The 20,594-nt window shown below is 36.6% G+C and overlaps 1 protein-coding gene across 4 annotated transcripts in view; it reads right to left on the bottom strand.

Moving 5' to 3' along the window:
* The window catches only part of AKT3 (AKT serine/threonine kinase 3), a 156,332-nt gene that overhangs the window by 23,701 nt on the left and 112,037 nt on the right, over positions 1-20,594 (bottom strand). For all 4 annotated transcript variants that reach the window (XM_080586761.1, XM_080586762.1, XM_080586763.1 and 1 more), the window contains exons 9-10: positions 18,041-18,163; positions 16,244-16,372 (exon numbers count right to left, since the gene is read on the bottom strand). In XM_080586761.1, the coding sequence (XP_080442887.1) occupies positions 16,244-16,372; positions 18,041-18,163 (252 nt within the window). The remainder of the gene's footprint in view (positions 1-16,243; positions 16,373-18,040; positions 18,164-20,594) is intronic.

Genomic DNA, 20,594 nt, shown 5'->3' with positions numbered 1-20,594 from the left:
AAAAAATCATAAATATTAACACATTAACACATACTATTTACAACTGTGCCAAAACACACAGACTCGTTACATCATTGATATTTCTAAATAGAGGGTGAAATTTTGGAAAGTGTAAAACACAACAAATTATCTGAATAAGTACATATGACAAAACCAACTAAAATAACTCCTGCATTTTAAAATTAATTAAACATTCTATGAGTTTCAGCATACTGCAAGCCATTTGCTGAAAAAAATTATATGAAATCTGTGTCACTGGTCTTTAAATCACCATTTCTTCTGCCACAGAATAGAAGCATTATATATTTTTCTAATACATGTATTACCACTGTTATTATTTCTCCTATTTGTACCATTAGCTATAGTTTTCTTTTGAAGTTACTAAAATACGTAAAATTGCGAGGCAGTGGTAGATTCTTTTTACAAGCAAGCTGAGGTGTGTTTTGCACATATGATTTACAAAAGAAGGCAATGGGAACATAAAACATTTCATTCTCTGAGCAAGACAAATCACATGCCCAACAGCTAAAGCAAACCGTATCTGGGGCTTTACCTAATTTATGCAGGAATTTACCTAATAATAATAAAAAGTATGAGCAACCTTTTGCTGCATTCCCACAACAGCAACAAAACAGTGGTACAAAGAAAGAGCCAAATGTGATTTTTAACCTCTTTTTACATAAAATCATAAAAAAGCATAAAAGCTGGATTAACTGCCTCCCGAACCCGCATATCACCAGCCGGGTTCTCATCCCCAGCTGGCAAAACTGGCAACTCTTTATTTTTGTTTAAATACCTGGTTTACAGCCAGCCAGACAAGCAAGAGCATCAAAAGGGTTTCGTTTAGGCAAAAGGAAAACAGCCTGAAAACAGTATAAATAAAGGAAAATGAATTTCAATTTATTTTAATATAAATGGAATAAAATTGTGTTTAATGTTTTCACTGTAAATACACACAACTATTTTCTTTAAGACATTTCTATTCCTCATGGTGTTAAGAAATCCTACGATTTCTGGACTGTAAGAAATCAATGAAAGTGTTGGAGTCCAGCAACTCCTATGATGAAATCTATACAATTACAGTAGGCACAAGAACATGTCTATACACACACATCTATAGCATTACAGGGTCCTTTTCAAACAATTCTTGGACTTTAGGGATTTGGTTTTAATTACACTGAACACAGGACAAGAAAGCTTCAGCCCAGTGCTAAACAAACGTGACATAGTTGCATACTTTGTACCTATGAGTGATTAAAACTTTCGCATGTCAGGAGGTGGATGCCTGCTTTTAGAAATGTCTCCTTAGGTTGTGAGGGTTGGCAAACACCTATTGCTCTCCTCCAGTATGTATGGGGTACCCTTGTATACATGGGGTGCCCATCTAAGCACCTGGCCAGCCTCAGCAGAAATTTTGGTCTCTTAGACTTTGTACACTGCTCTCTAAAGCCACCTCCATCATCTCCATCCAATTCCTGTTCTGCAAGGGCACACAAATCTGTCTTTAAGACAATGCACTGTCCTAACAACCCACTTCCTTCACAGTTGCAGCAGGGAAGGCAGCAGGATCACCAAAACCATCATAAAAGGCACATGCTCATCCACTCTGATACTTGTTACAAACCAGTAGGTTGTTTTCTAGAGGTATCAAACAGAAGGATCACATGGAACTCATAAGCTACAGACAGAGCAGCTACACTGAGTACATACCCCAGTCAGGTGTATTTTCATGAAGTACAGATGAAGTTTACATGCTTTCTTCCTCAAAATTAAAAAAGTCAAATCATTCAAGTATATGACTTCTCTTCCTTCATCTGCTTCTTCTACCATTGCACATGAGGTATGAAAATTCCAAGCCACCTCATCAAGACCTAGTGGAAGTTTTAGGAGATGAGAGCTCCAGTGCGATGTGATTTCAGTGTCTGGATAACATTCATAGTCACTCATCCCTATTTTACACCTCACATCCAGCACTGTACCAGTGACTTCCCAGTGTCATGTAAAGCAGGAGGTCTGCTGAGTGATGTTCAGTTTGGATGATGCCATAGATTATGAGAAATAAAACACAAGAAGTGACCATCGCTTTTATTACTTGAGGGAATCTTACTGTTTGTTTTTAGGGCTCTAGCTCAGTGACTGGTTCTTCCAGAGGCAGCACCAGCCCAATGCACACTTTCATTTCTCTTCCCTCACCACAACTTCACTTACCTTGCTAAAATTATGCAACACTACGTCAGAGAGTAGACCAGTACTAAGAAAAAGAAAAAGAAAAAAAGTGTTTCACCCTGGGTTATTCAACCTGAATCAAGTCTTTCGGCCTAAGTCACTAAATAATTACGTGAACAGCTGTAGTAGCACAAGTGAGAAGGCAGAAGTGGAAACCCCAGGGCAGGTGGTGTGGAACATAGCATTGCCACCGAAAGAAATGCTTGTCACACTCCACCCACGGTCCTCACCACAGCAGTTACAGAGACTCTCCCAGCTATTCCTGCACACAGACAGCTGCAGCAGCCGTTCTCGCTTAATGGCAAGACGAAGGGCCTGATTCCCTTCCCGACCTGTATTTCTCTAAAGCGCTCTCACAGTACAACAGGGCTCCAAAGTGGGCAAAAACTAATTGCTGCACTGAAACCATTGCCATTTTAATGGGCATTGATGCTGCTTTAAAACTTACATCTGTAATAAGAGGACATAGCCTGGATTTATATGGATGCTTTTAAAAAGCTGCACAGGTGCTACTAAAGTTTGTATTTTTCCAGTTTTAGATAAACATGCAAGAGGTTAAATAACATACACCCTTTCTAACAACCAAGAAACATTAGTCAGGCGTCTGCTTCCAGGCATACGCAGGTACTTTAGTGCTTTTATGGATCTTTTAGATGCACTGGACAATATTATAGTTTCAGCTAAGGGAAAGCTATTTATTTACCTTACAACTTCATTTGTATTGCGCACAGAAGGCAACAAAGCACTGCTCTTATGCTTATTTTACATTAAAATCTCAACACTACCTAAAACAGTATTTGTTTCGTTAGTCAGGAGCTATTTTTAAGAAGCATTACATCTCTATATATACACACATACACATATATACGTTTTAAAGAAAGCTAGACAGTAAGTATGGCAGTAGTAGTCCATGCCATGGTTTCTCATGCTTTAGAGCACTGCTCCCAACTCTCTCCAAAATTTACTGGAATAGCAGGGAAAAAAAGCCACCTGTAAAAAGCGAAAAGGAAGCATTCACCAGAGACTCCACTTTCCTGAAGGGTGTCTGCACCCTTCAGAGTTGCTGGTAAGCATAAGCCAGTAAAAGCAATGGCCAAGGATGTGTGAGATAGTGTTTCATAAACAGAGCAAAGACCATCAAGCCCTCCATACAAAACTCAGAATTAATTTCACAGATTGAACTTTGTGCCTGCAATGACCCAGGCAACACAAACACACTGCAGGGCAATAAAGACTGCAGCAATACAATGTTTTTCTCCTTGTATGTAAGGATTTGTTTTGCTGACTAATAACTACAGATCAGAAAAAAATATTCTTTTATTTTAATTTAGTGGAAGAAAAAAAAAAGTAATCTCCTAATACTATTCCCCACTGCTGGAAAATATTAATAAAAAACATTAGTATAAGGCAAGTTTTCTCTCACACAGAAAACAAAATCCATTAAAAATAATTCCTCTACTTCATTCATGATTGTAGATTTTCATCTTTAGACTCATCAATCAACACGTCTGCAAGCATCCCTTGTTTTTAGGAACATCACTCCTTTAAGAATCATCATAGAATCGCTTGGGTTGGAAGGGACCTTGAAGACCATCTCATTCCAACCCCCCTGCCACAGGCAGGGATGCCACCCACTAGATCAGGTTGCCCAGGGCCTCATCCAGCCTGGCCTTGAACACCTCCAGGGATGGGGCATCCACAGTCTCTCTGGGCAACCTGTTTCTGTGCCTCATGTCCATTTAATTCTTATGGCAAAAGTAGTGAAAATGTATATTTTATTGTATAGGCTCCTTATACCTCCAGTAGCAGAGCCAAAAGTTTTCTGACCTGCTGCAACTGTTTGTAGATACATCTGAAAACTTTTATTTACAAGGGTTTGGGACAAAGACTTACGAACCAGGCAGTTAAATGAATCAGACAAAGATAAGTCAATACAAACACATGCAATGCGAATGATTTTGTGGAGGAAAAAAAAATAAAAATTGGAAGGTTGGCAGCCTATATGAAACCTATGATCATCTAAAGTCAGTCATGTATTTCCCCTCGATTTCAGTGAAACTAGGATTCTCTGATATGTCAGTAATCACATAACACTCGACAAGGTGTGACTGCCTTGGACACAAACTGAGCTCAATATAGAAAAACCCTTAATTTTATTTTTACTGCATTTTCTTGAAAGAAAACATCTCTGATAAGCAGCTTCTGGAAGATTTTTTGGTTGCACACCAAAAATTCACATAACCAAGAACTATACTTCCCACAGGACACTAAACATTAATTATTTGCTATAACTTCTGGACTCTACAAACTGACAAATATAGCAGTAACGTTGCAAATGAAAGGCCTCATATAATTTGTTGTTGATCTTCTACAAATGGTTGTCAGCATTGGGTTTTATTTTTAAAAGAACGGCTTCAAAATCGCATTTTGGTACTTTGTGCTAGATAACTAAGGCAACTTAATGGGAAAACAATTAAATTTTTGACCTAGTTATGGTTACTCTTAATATATTATATGTAGACTCTCCGATAGGACGTTACAAACAAATAGCTTGCTCAATCAATAAATTCGACAGAACAGATGGGAAAAGATTTAAACATCTAAACAAACTGTCTGCACACCTATGTTGTGATAGAAAACTGAGAACTTGGATACACCAATGTACCGTTAATTTAAGGGGAAAAAACTGTTTTCAATTAACCTTACAGTTCAGGTGGAGTGTATGTTCTGTAAGCGTTCCTGGTAACCCTTCACACATTTTTATTGCTGCAGGTGTTGGTCTGCTAACAAATATTCATCCACATATTACTCAACAAAAGTTAAAGAAGTGTATTTGCTAGAACTTTCTAGCAATTGCAGTAGCTACTGCAACAAAGAGAAAGTTTATGACCTAACACTAATGAACTAAGGTTATACTCTTTTTTTTAATAGAAACAGATGTTTATGCCAAATATATGAAAATCCTCCCTACAGAAGGGTAAGTTTGCCCAATATTACACAAATTTATTTACTGTAACTACATCTTCTGATGAAGAGGGTAAGCATTGCTTAAATGGATGCTCATTGTTTGTGTTACAGGGCTGAAAAGACAAAATGCCAAGGTTATAGATATCCTGGGAAATGGATATCTGAGAATTAAATAAAGGAAAAAAGTTTTCCAGTACTGCTCTAAGTTTTGCAGATTGTTTTTCTCTATTTTTTATCTATGAACTACTGTTTTACTTCTGGTCATTACACAGACAATCTCCCTAATACTTTTTTGTTCTACGGATTTCCTACATCCTACCTAGTCTCTCCTCATGTAACCTTAAAATAAATAGCAAACTAAATTTTTTCATTCACAGGCACACGTTAGGCTGTGTCAGAAATTTTACGTCTTGGTATAAATATGAATTAAGCAATGCCTCCAAATGCCGGAGCAAAAAGCATGCAATACTAATAGTGCTCAACCTTCTACAACATAATTTAAATAGAGTTTTAAAAAAGAGTTAAGCTATTGCACATGAAAAAAGTATTCTAACAAAGAACTGTAAGACACCAGTTTAAACCCAGCAATCACATATAATATACCAAAAGAGACTAAAAAGACCCCCCCAAAAGTAAAATCTATTCAATGCATACACACAACCAAACCAAACCAAACCAAACAAATAAACAAAACCAGAGATGGTAAAATAACTGTTTAGTCTGGAGAAAAGGAGGCTGTGGGGAAACCTCATTGCTCTCTACAACTGCCTTTCCGGTAGCTACTTTTGCTACCTGAGGTTGCAGCAAGGAGGGTGGTGGTGTCTTTTCTCAGGTGACAAGTGACAGGACACAAGGAAATGGTCTCAAGTTGCTTCAGGGGAGGTTTAGGTTGGACATTAGGAAAAATTTCTTCATGGAGAGAGTGGTCAGGCATCGGAACAGGCTACCCAGGGAAGCGGTGGAGTCGCCATCCCTGGAGGTATTCAGGAGATGTGTGGAGGTGGCACTGAGGTACATGTTTTGGTGATGGGACTCAGTAGGTCAGGCTCATAGTTGGACTTGATCATCATGAAGGTCTTTTCCAACCTAGATGATTCTCTGGTTGTATGATTGTGTGGCAGTTCTCTCTCATGTCTCTGCTAGATTTGTACCATTGTATGAGAAACTGCAGACCTGTTAATATCTCTATTAATCATCACTGTAGTGGCAGTAGAGTCCATACCATGCACTAGTATAAGATGCAACACACGTAAGAAATAACAAGTAATAATAATATCGTGATAATTCTTTCTGGTTGTTCATCATTCTTGCTGAAATAATTTTGAATTTTTACATATGTTAAACAGAATTTATTCAGCTTTTGTTTATGTTTCATTGCTCTCAAATTTTTGCTGAGATGGAAATAATGTGTGTATTGATTAAATGATAATTAATGAAAAAAGCTTCAAGTATATTATTGAGACAGTCTTTATAAGAATTGTCATACTTGTATTACACACAAATGGGTTTTTCATAAGAAAATCTCTCTGTGCTTTTAAGTCCTGGTTTGAGTACAACAGTTTATTTATAGGCAACATGAAGCTAATCTGTTTTCTAGTCTTTTGTTTTATTATTTTTGTTTATTTGTTACATCTTTCCCCTTGAGAAGTCTGATATTGCTTGTGGACAATTAGTTTTTGTGTCTGGTGAGATTAACCAGATTGCATGAAAATTCAAATTCATGTTACATCATTGGTTATCCAGTTTCAGGTGAAAGTCTAGCTCCTGTACTAATTTATCTCTTGTTGCAGCAGCTCTTCTCTATGTGTAACAGAGCAATGCTTTCATACACTCATCTTTTGATCTTGATGCTGGTGATTGCAAATAAATAAATGTTCTGCTCTGGATACCACGTCTTGTCCACATTCCATCATGTTCACCTCAGGGCCCTGCTGGCAATGCCAAGCTGACAAAAATGCTCAAATTCAAGTTACTAGCATTTCTGATGACTTAGGCATGTAAGATGATACAATGCAGTACACTAAAATATAGTACGTGATAACAAAACAGAAAAAAGGCCACATTTGAGTTTTTCATGAGGTACTACCATTTCAAGATAAAACAACTTTTTGCATTTCCATTTCCTTTCAACATAAAAATCAATTTGGTATTTGGAATTCCAGTGTAAAGAGAAAATTCCACGTTGTAAAATCCCCATAAATCAGAAGGGAAACTATTTTCAGGCATTTGTGCTCTTTCTCCTCCCACCCCCGACTGGTCTTCACCCAAAAGTGAAATGTAGCCAAATATACAACAGACAGCTGTTCAAGAGCACACGCCAACACTAAACCACATTTCCACAGGTAAAATAAATTCTATTTTGTCTCTACTAAGAATCAGATTATGTATGAAGCATCTTGGTAAACAGAGAGTAAACAAACTTGAACTATCCTTTTAAAGCCAAAAGAAAATTACTGTACCAGAATATAACGTAACTACAGTGTTTTGGTACTGAAGAAATAAAACATGCTTTCAGGAAAATGAGTACCACTTTTTAGAAGTAGAGGGGGGTTGGTTTTAAGCAAAAGGTAACGACCAAAAGCAAAATGTTCTCTGTCACCATGATGCAGTAATGCCTCATGCTATAGGTTAAGACAAACACCTACTCAATTATCAAAATAAAAAATAATGATGGCATCAGTGTCGGTAGAAGACTTAGTAATTAAGTACTTGTCGGATTATCAGATCAAATACTTTTTAATTTATGGAGCAAAATACATTTCATCCACTGAAATTTTTTTAAAGGTATCTTTTTGATTATTATTATTTACATAACAGATACTTATGTTAAAACTCCATTAAACTAATGCAAGAGAATAAGCAAATGTTCAATCCTCATGCTAGTGGTAGGTCTATTGGATGTGGCAGTCCACACACAAAACAGCAATATTATTTTTTGTTGACTATATCTTCTCTTCTTTCTCAGCCTTGTATTTGCCTATATGACAAATATGTAATACTGCCTGTTACAGATTAGCTCTAGTTATACAGCTGTCCCCAGGAAAAGTATTACATGCTTGTATACATGCAACACTACAAATAGGTGACATCAAAGAACAACTTTTCTGACAGCACTCTTTGAGCATGGAAAACAATTGATTTGAATGCATCATTTTAAAAGGAAGAAAAAACACGACTTCCACCTTTTCAAGTCTCTGGCTGATAAAAATTAATATTCTGTCCTCAGACAAAACACCACCATATGACATATTTTCCTAAATATACATTGAACACTTGTAGGTTCCATTTCTTTCTATCAGTAAAGTTTGAGGGTGTTGTGGGTTTGCTGGTTGATTTTCTCTCTTTTTTTTTTTTTGGTGGTTGGGGGGGAGAATGTAAGGGGGGCACTCGATTTTGTTCATTCTAACTTGGCGATCAAAGAATTTTTATTTTTACACTATTACAGAAGTGCATTTTTCTAGGTTTCCAAAACCACCTTATTCAACCTTCCCCATCTGTCACCATCTGCTTCTTTTTAGCATGTACTTTTTGTGTGATCACATAAGCATGTGAAAAATAACTAACATTCAGATGATTGTCTGCTGGTACATTTGAGGACTGGGCATAATAAAAGTGAACTGCCAAAACGTACTTAACACTTCTAATTTTGTTGGGTCTTGCATGTAAGCTACATTTGATTTTCAAACTGTTTTACAGTTGGAAAGTTGATCAGGTACTCTAACTCAACAGTAAAACTGAGACTACATAATTAGCTCAGCACTAAAAAGATTATATTCAAAGACAGGAACAAAACCCAGAAATACATCCACACGAGTTCACACATCCATCTCGACTGAGTCTGTCTGCACAATGTTGCCTGAGGCATCGGATAAGATGCTACAAGAAGCTTACTTCTGGACAGTCGCAACCTGTCTTCCTTCTACGCTGCCAGAGGACAAGGAATAAAGGACTCCCATAATTACAAGGGTGTATGAAATCTCATGGAAACACTGGAGGAGCAAAGAAGCTAAGACAAGAGTAGGAACGCAAAGAAATTCAGTGCATTCTTAACAACACAGCAGGCACTGCTTCTGGGTGCAAAGTAATTGGAAATTGCCACCAAAGAACAAAATGCCCTTCTTAATCAAATTTTACTATAAAAAGGACAAAAAAAAGTATAAAGGTAAAGAAATATATTTACTTCCTACCCTCAAAAAAATAAAATTACCTCACTCTAAGAAAATTTTATGTATGAAATTCTTTCCAGCTTGCTAGAGCACAACTACAGGCTTCAGGTTTTAGCATAACCACTATGCACAACATTACAAATATATTAGTACTAATACAGACAATTTGGTGGACTGTCTCCTTATCCTTTCCTGAAAAAGAAAGAATCAAGTGAAGTGAAGAAAATAAAAAGAATCCCACTAGCAACTGAAACTATTCCCTCCGCCAGATAAACCCCAAAAGCCACCAACAAGTAGGCTTTATTACTGCTCGCCAGAGGTAACTCAACATAAGTGAGAACTCGCTCTCTACAGCATGATGGAAGATGGAGCACAAAATAGTCAAAATAGTCTCTTTTCCATTGTTTCTCCTAACAGCACTGTTCCAACTCTTGAAATTCATACTGTTCTTAAAGCCTTGTGAATGCAGGTGCCATCTAGCAACATCTTAACAGATGCCTTACCTTAACTTATGCCATTTTCCACAAATTCCTTTTTTCCCTATCTACCTTTATTATCCAGGGATACTAGAGATGGAAAATGATGGCACATATCTATTATTTATATAAAAGCTGCAGAGAACTTCAAAAAGCGCGTTACTTAAATGCCTCCATCTTTAAACTCAAATGACATTTAAAGGAAAAGGAGATAAAAAGGAAAGTGCTTAAGCCACGGCAAAAATCATACCGCCCTTCAGTTCCTCTATATTCCTGGACAAACAACTCCCCAGCTAGCTCCTCTCCATTTTAATTTGCTCATCAATTTCTACTGCCTTTCCTGTCTCTCTGCAAAACATCTATTAATTTCTGTTAAAAGAAAATTAACAAAATGACGTAATTGTTTTTAGTTTAGCTAATGCTTTCTTTCTTGCCCACAACCATGTTTTCCTCCATAAGAAAAACCTTCTCATCTCTAAGTTTTGTTATCTGACCCAGCAATCTACCTGTGAGATCATTAGATTCCTTTTCTTTATTTCCTTTCTCTCCTGTTAACCTTCCTCATTATTCTCCTTTTTATTTTTACTGAAGTTCATCTCTTCCCCCATTTAAAAAGTAAAAAGAAAAGTTTTTTTTAAAAAAAAAAGTTTTGGCTATATTAGCCATACAACTTCATTTTTTCTGTTCTCTAACATGCTTATCTCTTTACATCCTCACCTTAGCTTATCCCTCTCAATTGGTACCAGAGTACCCAGCCCTCTCTGTTTGTCCGTGATGCTGGCACCTTCATCAAATTCTGTGCAAACAAGCACCTTCATGCTTTTCTCCACACCTTCAGTAATATTCACATCGCTACTTTTATCTGCGTTAAAATCCATCTTTAAAACACAGTTTTGCAAAAGCTTAAAACACCAGTTTTCATGCTAGACTGTTTCACTGCATTCTAGGGGTTCCCTCTCTGCCTACGTCCTTTAATTTCAGCTTGCATCAGACAAGCTGTGTGCTAGATCATCTTATTCTCAGTACGAAAATTTACCAGACTGCCTTTGGTAAGTAGCCTGATGCAATATAAGCAACCGCTAAAAGAATGAAATAAATGTATAGCTGCAGCAGTGACAAAATGCTTTTTCTGCCTCTACCACCATATAATCTGCATGCACCACAACATTCCGTGAAAATTCAACTGCAATTACCATAAAACACGGCAAAAGTTTTTTCTTGCTATGACAAAATCTGCAAGACAAATTACTCTGATTCAGACTGTGCCTGCAACACAGGGCACCATGCTCCCCATTGCTTAAATTCAGCCACTGACCTTCAATGGCCAAGTTCTACATTCTGGATCACTCACAAAACAAAGCCATATCCTTCCCAAAAAGTAAAAGCTGTAAATAAGAAATTAAGTGAAATGTGAGGAAAGACAGTGGTTGCTTCTTGATAGAAGAGTTTTACCTTTCATTTTTATGAGGTAACATTCAGGGAAGTAATTGATTACATATGAGCTCTCTCATTCCTTTTCCTAATAGAAAGATGATTAAAAAAAAAAAAAAAGCCAAACAAGTTTCAGGTAACATATCTTAACATTTCTCTCATCTCATATATTCATACTGAAACCATCCAATGGTTTTATTATAAAGCAAGTTACAAAGCATACAGACCTTCTTATGCCTATGGACAAAAGTATGAATCTAGTCTTGACTTATTTATTGTTGTATGTTGTTAAGTGATCATAAACTGCATAAACTATATTAAAATGGTTTTGCTGTTTTGTTTTTTTGTTTTTTGTCTGTTTGTTTTAAATAAAAGACTACTGTTCTTACAGGAATGTATTCATCTATCTACTCTGTGCTTCTACGCTGATTTAACTTAACTAGGTCCTACCATTTTCCTGTTACGGAGAAACACATCAATATCATTAATCATCAATATCTATGAGGAGTCATTTAAATAAGCATGGAAGTCTCTTACAGTCTTGTTCACAGCCAAAACATTCCATTTCCTGTTAGTGAAAAGATACAAAATTAATTTCTGATATTTCATCTTGCATCTCCCATGACACCAAAAATTAGTACCACAGTGACTGCCCTACTCTTGCTAAGGGCTTGCTGTTACACTTGCTGCTAAGGGCTTGAGCTGAAATGCAGAAAGTGTAATCTCATATAAGAAATTACCTTTATACATGATCAGAGCTACAAGAACTTTTATTTCTCTGCCCAAGTAGCTTAATTTCCTGAATATTCTGTTAAAGAAAGTAGACTCTAGAGGTCTGTATCTTTATTAACAAGTCTTTGATCCTTGATGTTCAACTGTAAACCATCAAAATCCAAACTGCTTTTAAATGTCTCACAGGTATGTTTACAAGTACAAGTACTTTCTCAGTTTTACTCTTTCTTTATTAAGCAAATGACATTTTTTGGAAAACACAGACGGTCCTGTCCTGCCTTTACCACTGCAAAACTGCAAAGGATTTTCAATTGATAATGAAATTCAATTGTAATGAAGAATTTCATTATTAATCAAATAACCAAATTGTTCTCAAAAGCCTATACAGTTTCACAAATAAAAAGTTACTCATTCTTCAGTAACTGTAACCAAAACGTACATCTCTACTGTAAATATATTAAGCCCTGCTATTTGACAGTAGCAACCATTTTCTTCCTAGAGGATGCATTCATACCCTACCCCCTTTTTATGCTTGGTACTTGATTATCTAAGACAAAGTACAGTCAATGTTATTTTAGTTTTCTTTGAACTGTAGAATACTGGGGTTGGGTAACAGCGAAGGACTAAGAGAGGAAAGTGGGAAGGTAATGTACACATAGGCCACCTAGCTTGAAACCCTGCACACCCCTGTAACAGCACAGTGCTTGGTGAAGGTATGTATAAACTTCCAGGTGGTTATCATGAACAATAAATCACTGACTGTCCAGAAAAGTAATTCTAGCTCCAGTGATGAAAATTGGTTCCAACCTGGCAATCTCATTACAAGCTTTTTTCCTGTGACCTACTATCCATTTATCTTCACATGGACGTTCTTCCGGCTCTGCCAGACACCAGCAGTCAGTCTCGGGGTCCTGTATAAAAGGTCTTATCAATGTAAAATGAAAGAATATATTCTTCACTGGATGGGACAGTCCCGGAGGCATAAGGTTTGCAAGCAAAACACAGCAATGGGTATAGTTACTTTCTGATTAAGAGCAATTCTGAAATCACCAAGGAAAATAATTCTGTATGGATCCACTGGGACACATGCACTTGCAAGAAGATCATGTAAGAGGAAAACCCCCTCACACAGGCTTTGCTACTTTATTTTTTCCCTTTAAAGTGACTGCAGACTGTCTTTCACAAAAAGATGGAACAGCAAGCAGGACTTGCAGGCCTCAAACAATGGTCCACAAAGCATTCAGAAAACCAAGTGAATCCATAACACTGAATGCATATAAACAAAAATATTACATCAGTTCTCAGACTAGATGTAGTTTCTTGACAGTGCAACACAGTTTCTGGATTAATCAACTGCTTCCTGGCTAATACACAGGAACCTTGGGCTATCTCTGAGTGTTACAGAGGATGAAAAGGTATTATTAAAAGGACAGATGCTGAATGTAAGTCTCTACATAACTGGAGAATATCTTGCTAGTGAAGAAAGGGTATCTGCCTTTACACTTACCATGACCAGGCAAAATATAAGTATATGCTGCCATTTGTCTTGGGATAAACAAGCAGGAATTCACCATTGTACAAGGACTAAAGTCCAGCTGTAACATTAAGTTCTTATGAACTGCAATTTGTCAAAAAACATTAAGTGTTTGCCATCTGGTAATGATTTCTGTGGCCTGAACTACAAGAAGTGATTTTTGCATGTTCTTTCCCTGACACATGCCCATGAAAGGATGGAGCACCCCGTCTCTTGACGGTCCAGTTATCAGTCAGATCTCCCAGGTATGAAACCAGACACAATTGTCTCACATGAGCAACTGGTAAACGCTATTGCGGAGAGTTCAAAGGGAAAGGTTATTTTTTCTAATGGTGTTCCTCTACTGCTAACTTCACCCTTTCAAATAAGAATGTGCTGATAAAGGTGTTGAATCTTCTTATGCTACATCAATAACTGAAATCTTGTCTAGTTTGATAGAAGAGAGCTAACACGTTTCCTAAAGTGAGAGATGGAAAAGTAGATGGAAGCAACTGAACAGGATATTTGCATCTTTGAGAAAGTTTTCAGGACTGCTGACAAGAAGACAATGAGGGGATAAGAGCTGGCAATGACAACTGTGGTCTGTGCCAGAGATGATAGTATCATCCCTTGTGCTCTTCTAGAACAGATTCTGGATATGGAACACAAGAAGAGTGGCCACTGTACCACGCCAAACAGGTGGAAGCGCAACTTCTTTTAAGCAGCCAAGTAAGATTCAAAGCAGGCTACAAATAGCTCTGGAATCTATAAATTCAGATAAATAAATAAATTCAGATAAATGCCAAGTGCCCCTGCACTAAACATAAAGGTGCTGTCAGACATCATCAAAGAGAACAACAATCCGCATCCATCTTCCTTGGAATCTATGAGATGGAATTCTGCAAAGGAGACCAACATTGGTGAGTTTGCCTTCACAGCTAGAGCAGGCGATGACTCACCAGACAACTGAAACGAACAAACACACTTAACCAAAATTAAATATTTAAGTTCTTCAAACTTGTAGTGTGAGAGTATGACTACTCAGATTTCTCTTCACTGCTGAAACAGTTAAGGAAGATGGAGACAAAAAGTTAGTGGCTCCTAAGAATGCCAATACTTTCTTTATAGTTAGAGGAAAAGAATGTATCAAAAGATCTTGCTATGATGCAAGGTGGTTTCATTAATTCTACATACCATGTTAAACTCATAACCAACTATTAACCAACTATTAGTTTCAATTTCCTCCCTGAGCGCAAACTGAAGGAGACTTCAAATTTGCTTTAAGACATTTCAGAAGACTCTCAGACCCTCAAACCTGTCCATTCTTACATCTTCATATCCAGTCAATGGTATCCAGAAGGTGATATTTACCTGTTTCCTACACACCCCTTAACTGTAAGGTTCAGAATGAGAATTTAAAGGCAATCTAAACCAGCTTGCTCAAATAGGCTCCAGGGCTTCTTGCTGCTGCTCAGGATTCAATATTCCCAAAAGCAAGAGCATGAAGAGCCATGCTGAATCAGTGACACTTAATCCCCTCTCTTTAAACTAAGGCATATTCTTCTTCAAAGAAGATTTTGAATAGAAACTTTCTGGTAGCACTGTGTTGCTGCAAGAGGTGGGGAATCCCTTGATGAATGCTTCTTCAAAAGAACAGACGGACTGAAGAACCCTGTAAAGTCATTTAAGTTATGTAGAAAGTTGTGTATCAGGTGTGTAGTGTGACAATTCCTGATCCTTCAATACAGATGAGAATGGAACTAATGGCTTATTCAGGATCCACAGAATCCTTGTCATTAAGAAACTGCCTCTCATGTTAATACCACGGTGCAATTTCGCAACCTCAGGGGAGAGGCAGAACGACCTCTCCTAGCACCACAGTCAGTACATGTTAACTGAAGCCACACAGGACAAAGACCCAATGCTCAGTGTGCTTCCCTGGCTTTTTTTTTTCATAGGCATCATCAGTAGCAGAGCTGTCAGCACTAATATTGGAGCAGATTACTTGACTGACGAGCTTTCACAGCAGATTCTGGAGTGGCCAAACCAGAGTTGTGAAGGGAACCAAAACAACATCCTTGTGTCTATCTTTTTGGCAATCCTGAAGAAGTGTGATGTTTTGCACTCCAAGCACTAGCTAATAGTAAAGACGGAGCTGTACCATCTGGGATGGCACTTCAGCACACATACTAGGAGATGGCTAGTTCTTGGTGCCTACCTCAACCAGTTCAGGGACTGATACACTCAACTTTTCAGCAGAAATATCTCAAATGTCAACTCCCTCTCCCTGAGTCAGGGGAGTTCAGATAATACCCAGCAAACTCAATACTTTCCTCCTCCCCCCCTCTGGTCCATTAGGACTATATAAACTCTAGTTATACAGCTCATTCAAGCAAAATCATATGTTCCAAGTGACAGACAGATGGAAGATTATTTTTGAAGAAATCATCAAAAGATAAAAATTTTAACAGAAAAAGGCAGACATGAGAAGGAAAATGCATGTTAAAGGCATTTTTAAACACTAAGGAGCACAGCATCAGTATACATTCAATCACTAAAAAGCAAGAACAGTAGCATATAAAATTCTGAATAACAACTGTATAGTATTAATCAGGCAGACAGTCAGCTCTTCACTACAATGAACAGTTTTCATCATACAAACACTGTAGTCTAAACTTAAATGAAAAATAAACATTTTATAACACATTACAAGAGTATACTCTAAATCATACCTCAGGTGCCAGGTATTCTGGAGTACCACAGAATGTTTTCATAGTTGCTGCGTCTGTGATTCCTTCTTTGCAAAGTCCAAAATCTGTAATCTTTATATGTCCATCTTTATCCAACATTAGATTTTCTAACTGCGTGTCGGGGAAAAAAAGTTCCCTTAGTATTTCTTAAGAGGACAGACTGATGCATTACATTATTTTTTTTTAAAAAGGTATGAACTTATGGTTTGTGATAGAACACAATTTGTCTATAATTTACAAAAAAAAAATTCAACATCTATTACATAATAGCATTTAATAGTGTTTACTCTTATACAATTTAAATAACTATTTAATACTACTTAATTCAGTTTAGAATAGTAAATCACTTGTAATTCAAAGCATGGCCTTTCATTCTGAAGTTGTATTCATTCACAAGTTTGGTGCATCTTCCATAAAAAGAAAGAAAAATAAATTTTCTAAATATTCTCAAGATAAAATCAAGGAATTCAAGGTCACAATCTTGACTGTCATTTGGTAAGACTTCATAGGTTTCCTTTGCTGACACATGATCTTCATTTATCATAATGTATTTTACTTACTGTGTTGTCATCAAACAGTTACTATATATCCATGTCCCATTCTTTGAAAATAAATTCTTAAAATATCTTTATTTTCCACAGCCTTTTTAACAACAGACAAAATTGGAGGTAGAGAGGCTATGGTAAAAATAAAATCTTGAAGTAAATTAATTCTTGTATACTTGCAAAGAACTCTTTCAAATTACTCTTTCCTTATTTGGAATTTAAACAAAAAATCATGACATATCATTCCTTGGCCAGATAACTGCATATTTTTCCAAGAGATCACAGTACTCCATATTATTGCCGCAGATTCTGCTACCAACATGTAATCTGGTATCTTGTTTTCTGTCTACTGCCCTGAGCAAAACTTGCCTACCACAGCCTCATTGTCTTCAGTTCCTGTACAAGGGAGTTCATGAATAAACTCCACTGGTGCGCATGTAAAATGTGACAATGTATAATGGCACAGTCTCTCACAGAAAAAAAAAATAGACTTTTCACAAAAATAAAATGGTCTCATCGTGGAAATTAGAGGTTCCTCTCATGTAAGTTAGAAAATGTTTCTGTTAAAAGTGGGCTTATTTTCCATAAAACATGCCCATACTGTGTCACAGAGTACCTGCAGCACAATATAAAAGGCGCTTCAGGCAACAGAGCAAGATAACTGCATACACAAACAAATCTAAGACAAACTACATTCCAGTATTATCTTTTCCGATATACAAAAGACATTAATTTTAAAATTAATGTTGAAATTCTTCTCCTATTGAACTATTCTGAAAATGTTCTCAAAACATACCAGAACATAGTCCTTTGATGAGATAAACAGAATGTAGTCACATTTTCCCAATTCCCCATTTCCCCCATTTGGAATACTGAGAAACGTATTTGAGATTTGTGTGGAAACCTGAGTAAAGTTGTAATTAACAGGAAAAAAAAAGATTGGAAGTTTAAATCTCCTTCAACTGGTATCATTAAGGAATGCTGGTTTTGTTGGTTTGTTTGTGTTTTAATCAGGAAAAACTCAAGCAATATATCAACCTATAGACTACTGTATCTATCAAACTGATTCCTTCAGCATACTTAGAACTTTAAACTGAACACAGATTTTTTTTCCCCATTAACTCTGAATAGTGCAACTTTATAATTACTTTGTGTTTGTCCCAATAGTCTCTGCAGAAACAAAAATTTTGATTACTTTTTTTCTTTTTTTTCCCTTTTTTTTTTTTTTTTTTACCTTGAGATCACGGTACACAATCTTCCCAGAATGCAGATAGTCCAAAGCAGAGACAATTTCTGCACCATAGAAGCGTGTGCGGTCCTCTGAGAACACCCGCTCTCTCGACAAATGGAAAAACAGCTGCAGGGTAAACAGCAGGGACAGGATTGTAATAATTACTGATTTAGTGGGGGAAATTAACACAAACATAAAACACCTCTCATCACCATATTGTGATGATAGATAGTATACTCTCAGTGGACACTCAGCACTCTTAGACAGCAGCTGGCTTATCTTTTCCAGGTTTCCAAAGGGAGAAAGCGAGCTGTTAAATCAGCGTTTTAATCAATATACCAATCTTGTTTAAGGCATTCTGTTTGCTACTCATTTAACCTTTAGTTACCGGAGGAAAAAGAAGTATGCAGCAGCAGCATTCTGTGCTTCTCCCTCCACCACTTCCTCATATTTTTATTTTAAGCCATTGAGAAATATCATTAAAATACCTATATGTTGGTTCCACCTTAAGTTTTTCAGTAATTTAGTAACTTTTCTTTGCACTGTAAAGATGTCTAGTTCTTCAGCAGACTTTGACTGAACAGGTGAACTGGCATTTTACAAAAACAGCAAATTCATAATGCTAATGATATTACAGTCATTAGAAAAAGCAAATAGACATCTGCTTAGGGCTTATAAAAAGGAACCTATGCATTTATTGTATTTCTTTGCTACGTTGTATACATTTCCTTTTTTTTTTTGTCTCCTTTTCAATACTTCATAATTAACAATTCTTTACAAACAATTCTTTAACATAAGTCTTTCAGTGAAAAAAAATAGCCATTATGTATTCCCAATAATATCATCTGCAATGAAAAAGCCTAAGGTGATGCTAAAGTTCTGTGGGGTTATCAGTGTCTTGTCAGATAAAACATCACTCTCTAAACCTGAAACAAACACACACATGAGCACGCATGCATGAAAAGATAATTTGTCTATTTAATTTAAAGTCCCTCTAAAATTGATAGTTGTTTTTACTATGTTAAGAATGCTTAGGAAAGTCTTTAAACAGATTAGTAAGTATATTTCCATAATCTACTTAAGACCAAACAGGCCTTCCTTACTCCTACGACTCAGGATGTTTTTGATTTTACCACAAAAACTAATGAGCAACAAAAGAGAAATACAGAAAATATGATTTTGTACGCTATAGACAAGGGTGTCCATAACTGCGTATTTTTAAATTTCTCTGCTCAAAATATCAAGTAGTAGAGGATTACAAAATGGCAAGGTAGGCATTAAAAAAATAAAAAAGGCATTACAATCAAAAACCTAATAATAAGCTTACTCTGTCATTACCAGAACCTGCTTTACACCTGTAGGAAGCCTCCAGTGCTCACTTGGCACAGAACAGCATAACAATTACTGCAGTTATTTTCAATGGGCAGCTTTTTCAAAATCAAATTAAAAAGTCAGTCCTACAAACTTTCAAAAGTCACCTTTCCTGACAGCTGTACTTCAAAAAACGTTCATTGCTTTCTTCTGAAGCTAAACAAACTTTCCACTAAATTGAGCCTTTTGGCGGTACATCCTTCTATAACGTAAGACTTCACAGCACACAGAAACTATAGTTTAATATACATTTGATTTAAAGAGAATATTTAATTTTTGTTCATTGTATCTGCATTACCCTTTCAATCTCTTGTTGAATTCTCAAGATACCCTGTACAAAAACGGAATGCCTGCATGACAAGGGGGATCATTTTGTGTGCGTTTCAATTGCTTCTGCTACTCGTACCCTCTTTAAATACCAATTCCTGATGCTGACATCAGACGTGCCTGTAGTACCCTGCTTTCTGTACTATCCCATAGCTTATCTGCCAACATAAACAGAAGGTACATAGAGCCTAAACAAGCAACTCTGTTTTCATTAAGTGCTTCATATATTATAAGATTGGGAAAAGAACAAATACATATTTTTTACATGCATTTTTTCAGGATATTTAAGTAGGAAACAAGCACCACTAAATAACTAGACCTTCATCCAAAAAAGGCAAAATACATTTACAAAGTGTCCCGATACAAATCTATGAGTTGATAAACTGTGTAGACAAAACTTTTCTTTAGTGTTTATTTCCAACAAAATATTGTCAATATTCAGTCAAAGTAAAATGACCAGTTAGAAACAACTAGCAATTGTTCTGTATTTGCCAAGGAGATTGTGAGCTCCCAAGTCAGTTTATTTTAATGGTACATACAACCAGAATTTATAAGCTCAAGCAGAATTCTTAGTATGTCCAGTCTGTAACAAATGCTCCAAATCTCCTTTTACCAGTAACTCACAAAGTGGACACATGCAAGTGATAAAGTTAAGCACTTACGTATGACTAGGTAAAAACAAAAACAAAACAAAACAAAAACAATCAAACCCACTTTCTTTTCATTATTATCTTGGCTCAGAAAGAACCGATTTTTGAACACGAGGCAGTTTAAGAAGATATAAGTTAATAAGGTTCTCCAACTGGCTGGCCAACTGCAGCCCGGTACAGTATACAAAACCAAAGCCAAAACTCAGCTA

This window comes from Anser brachyrhynchus (assembly GCF_964034855.1).
Source record: "Anser brachyrhynchus genome assembly, chromosome: 3".
NCBI lineage: Eukaryota > Metazoa > Chordata > Aves > Anseriformes > Anatidae > Anser > Anser brachyrhynchus.
This window is presented reverse-complemented; position numbering and strand designations above follow the sequence as displayed.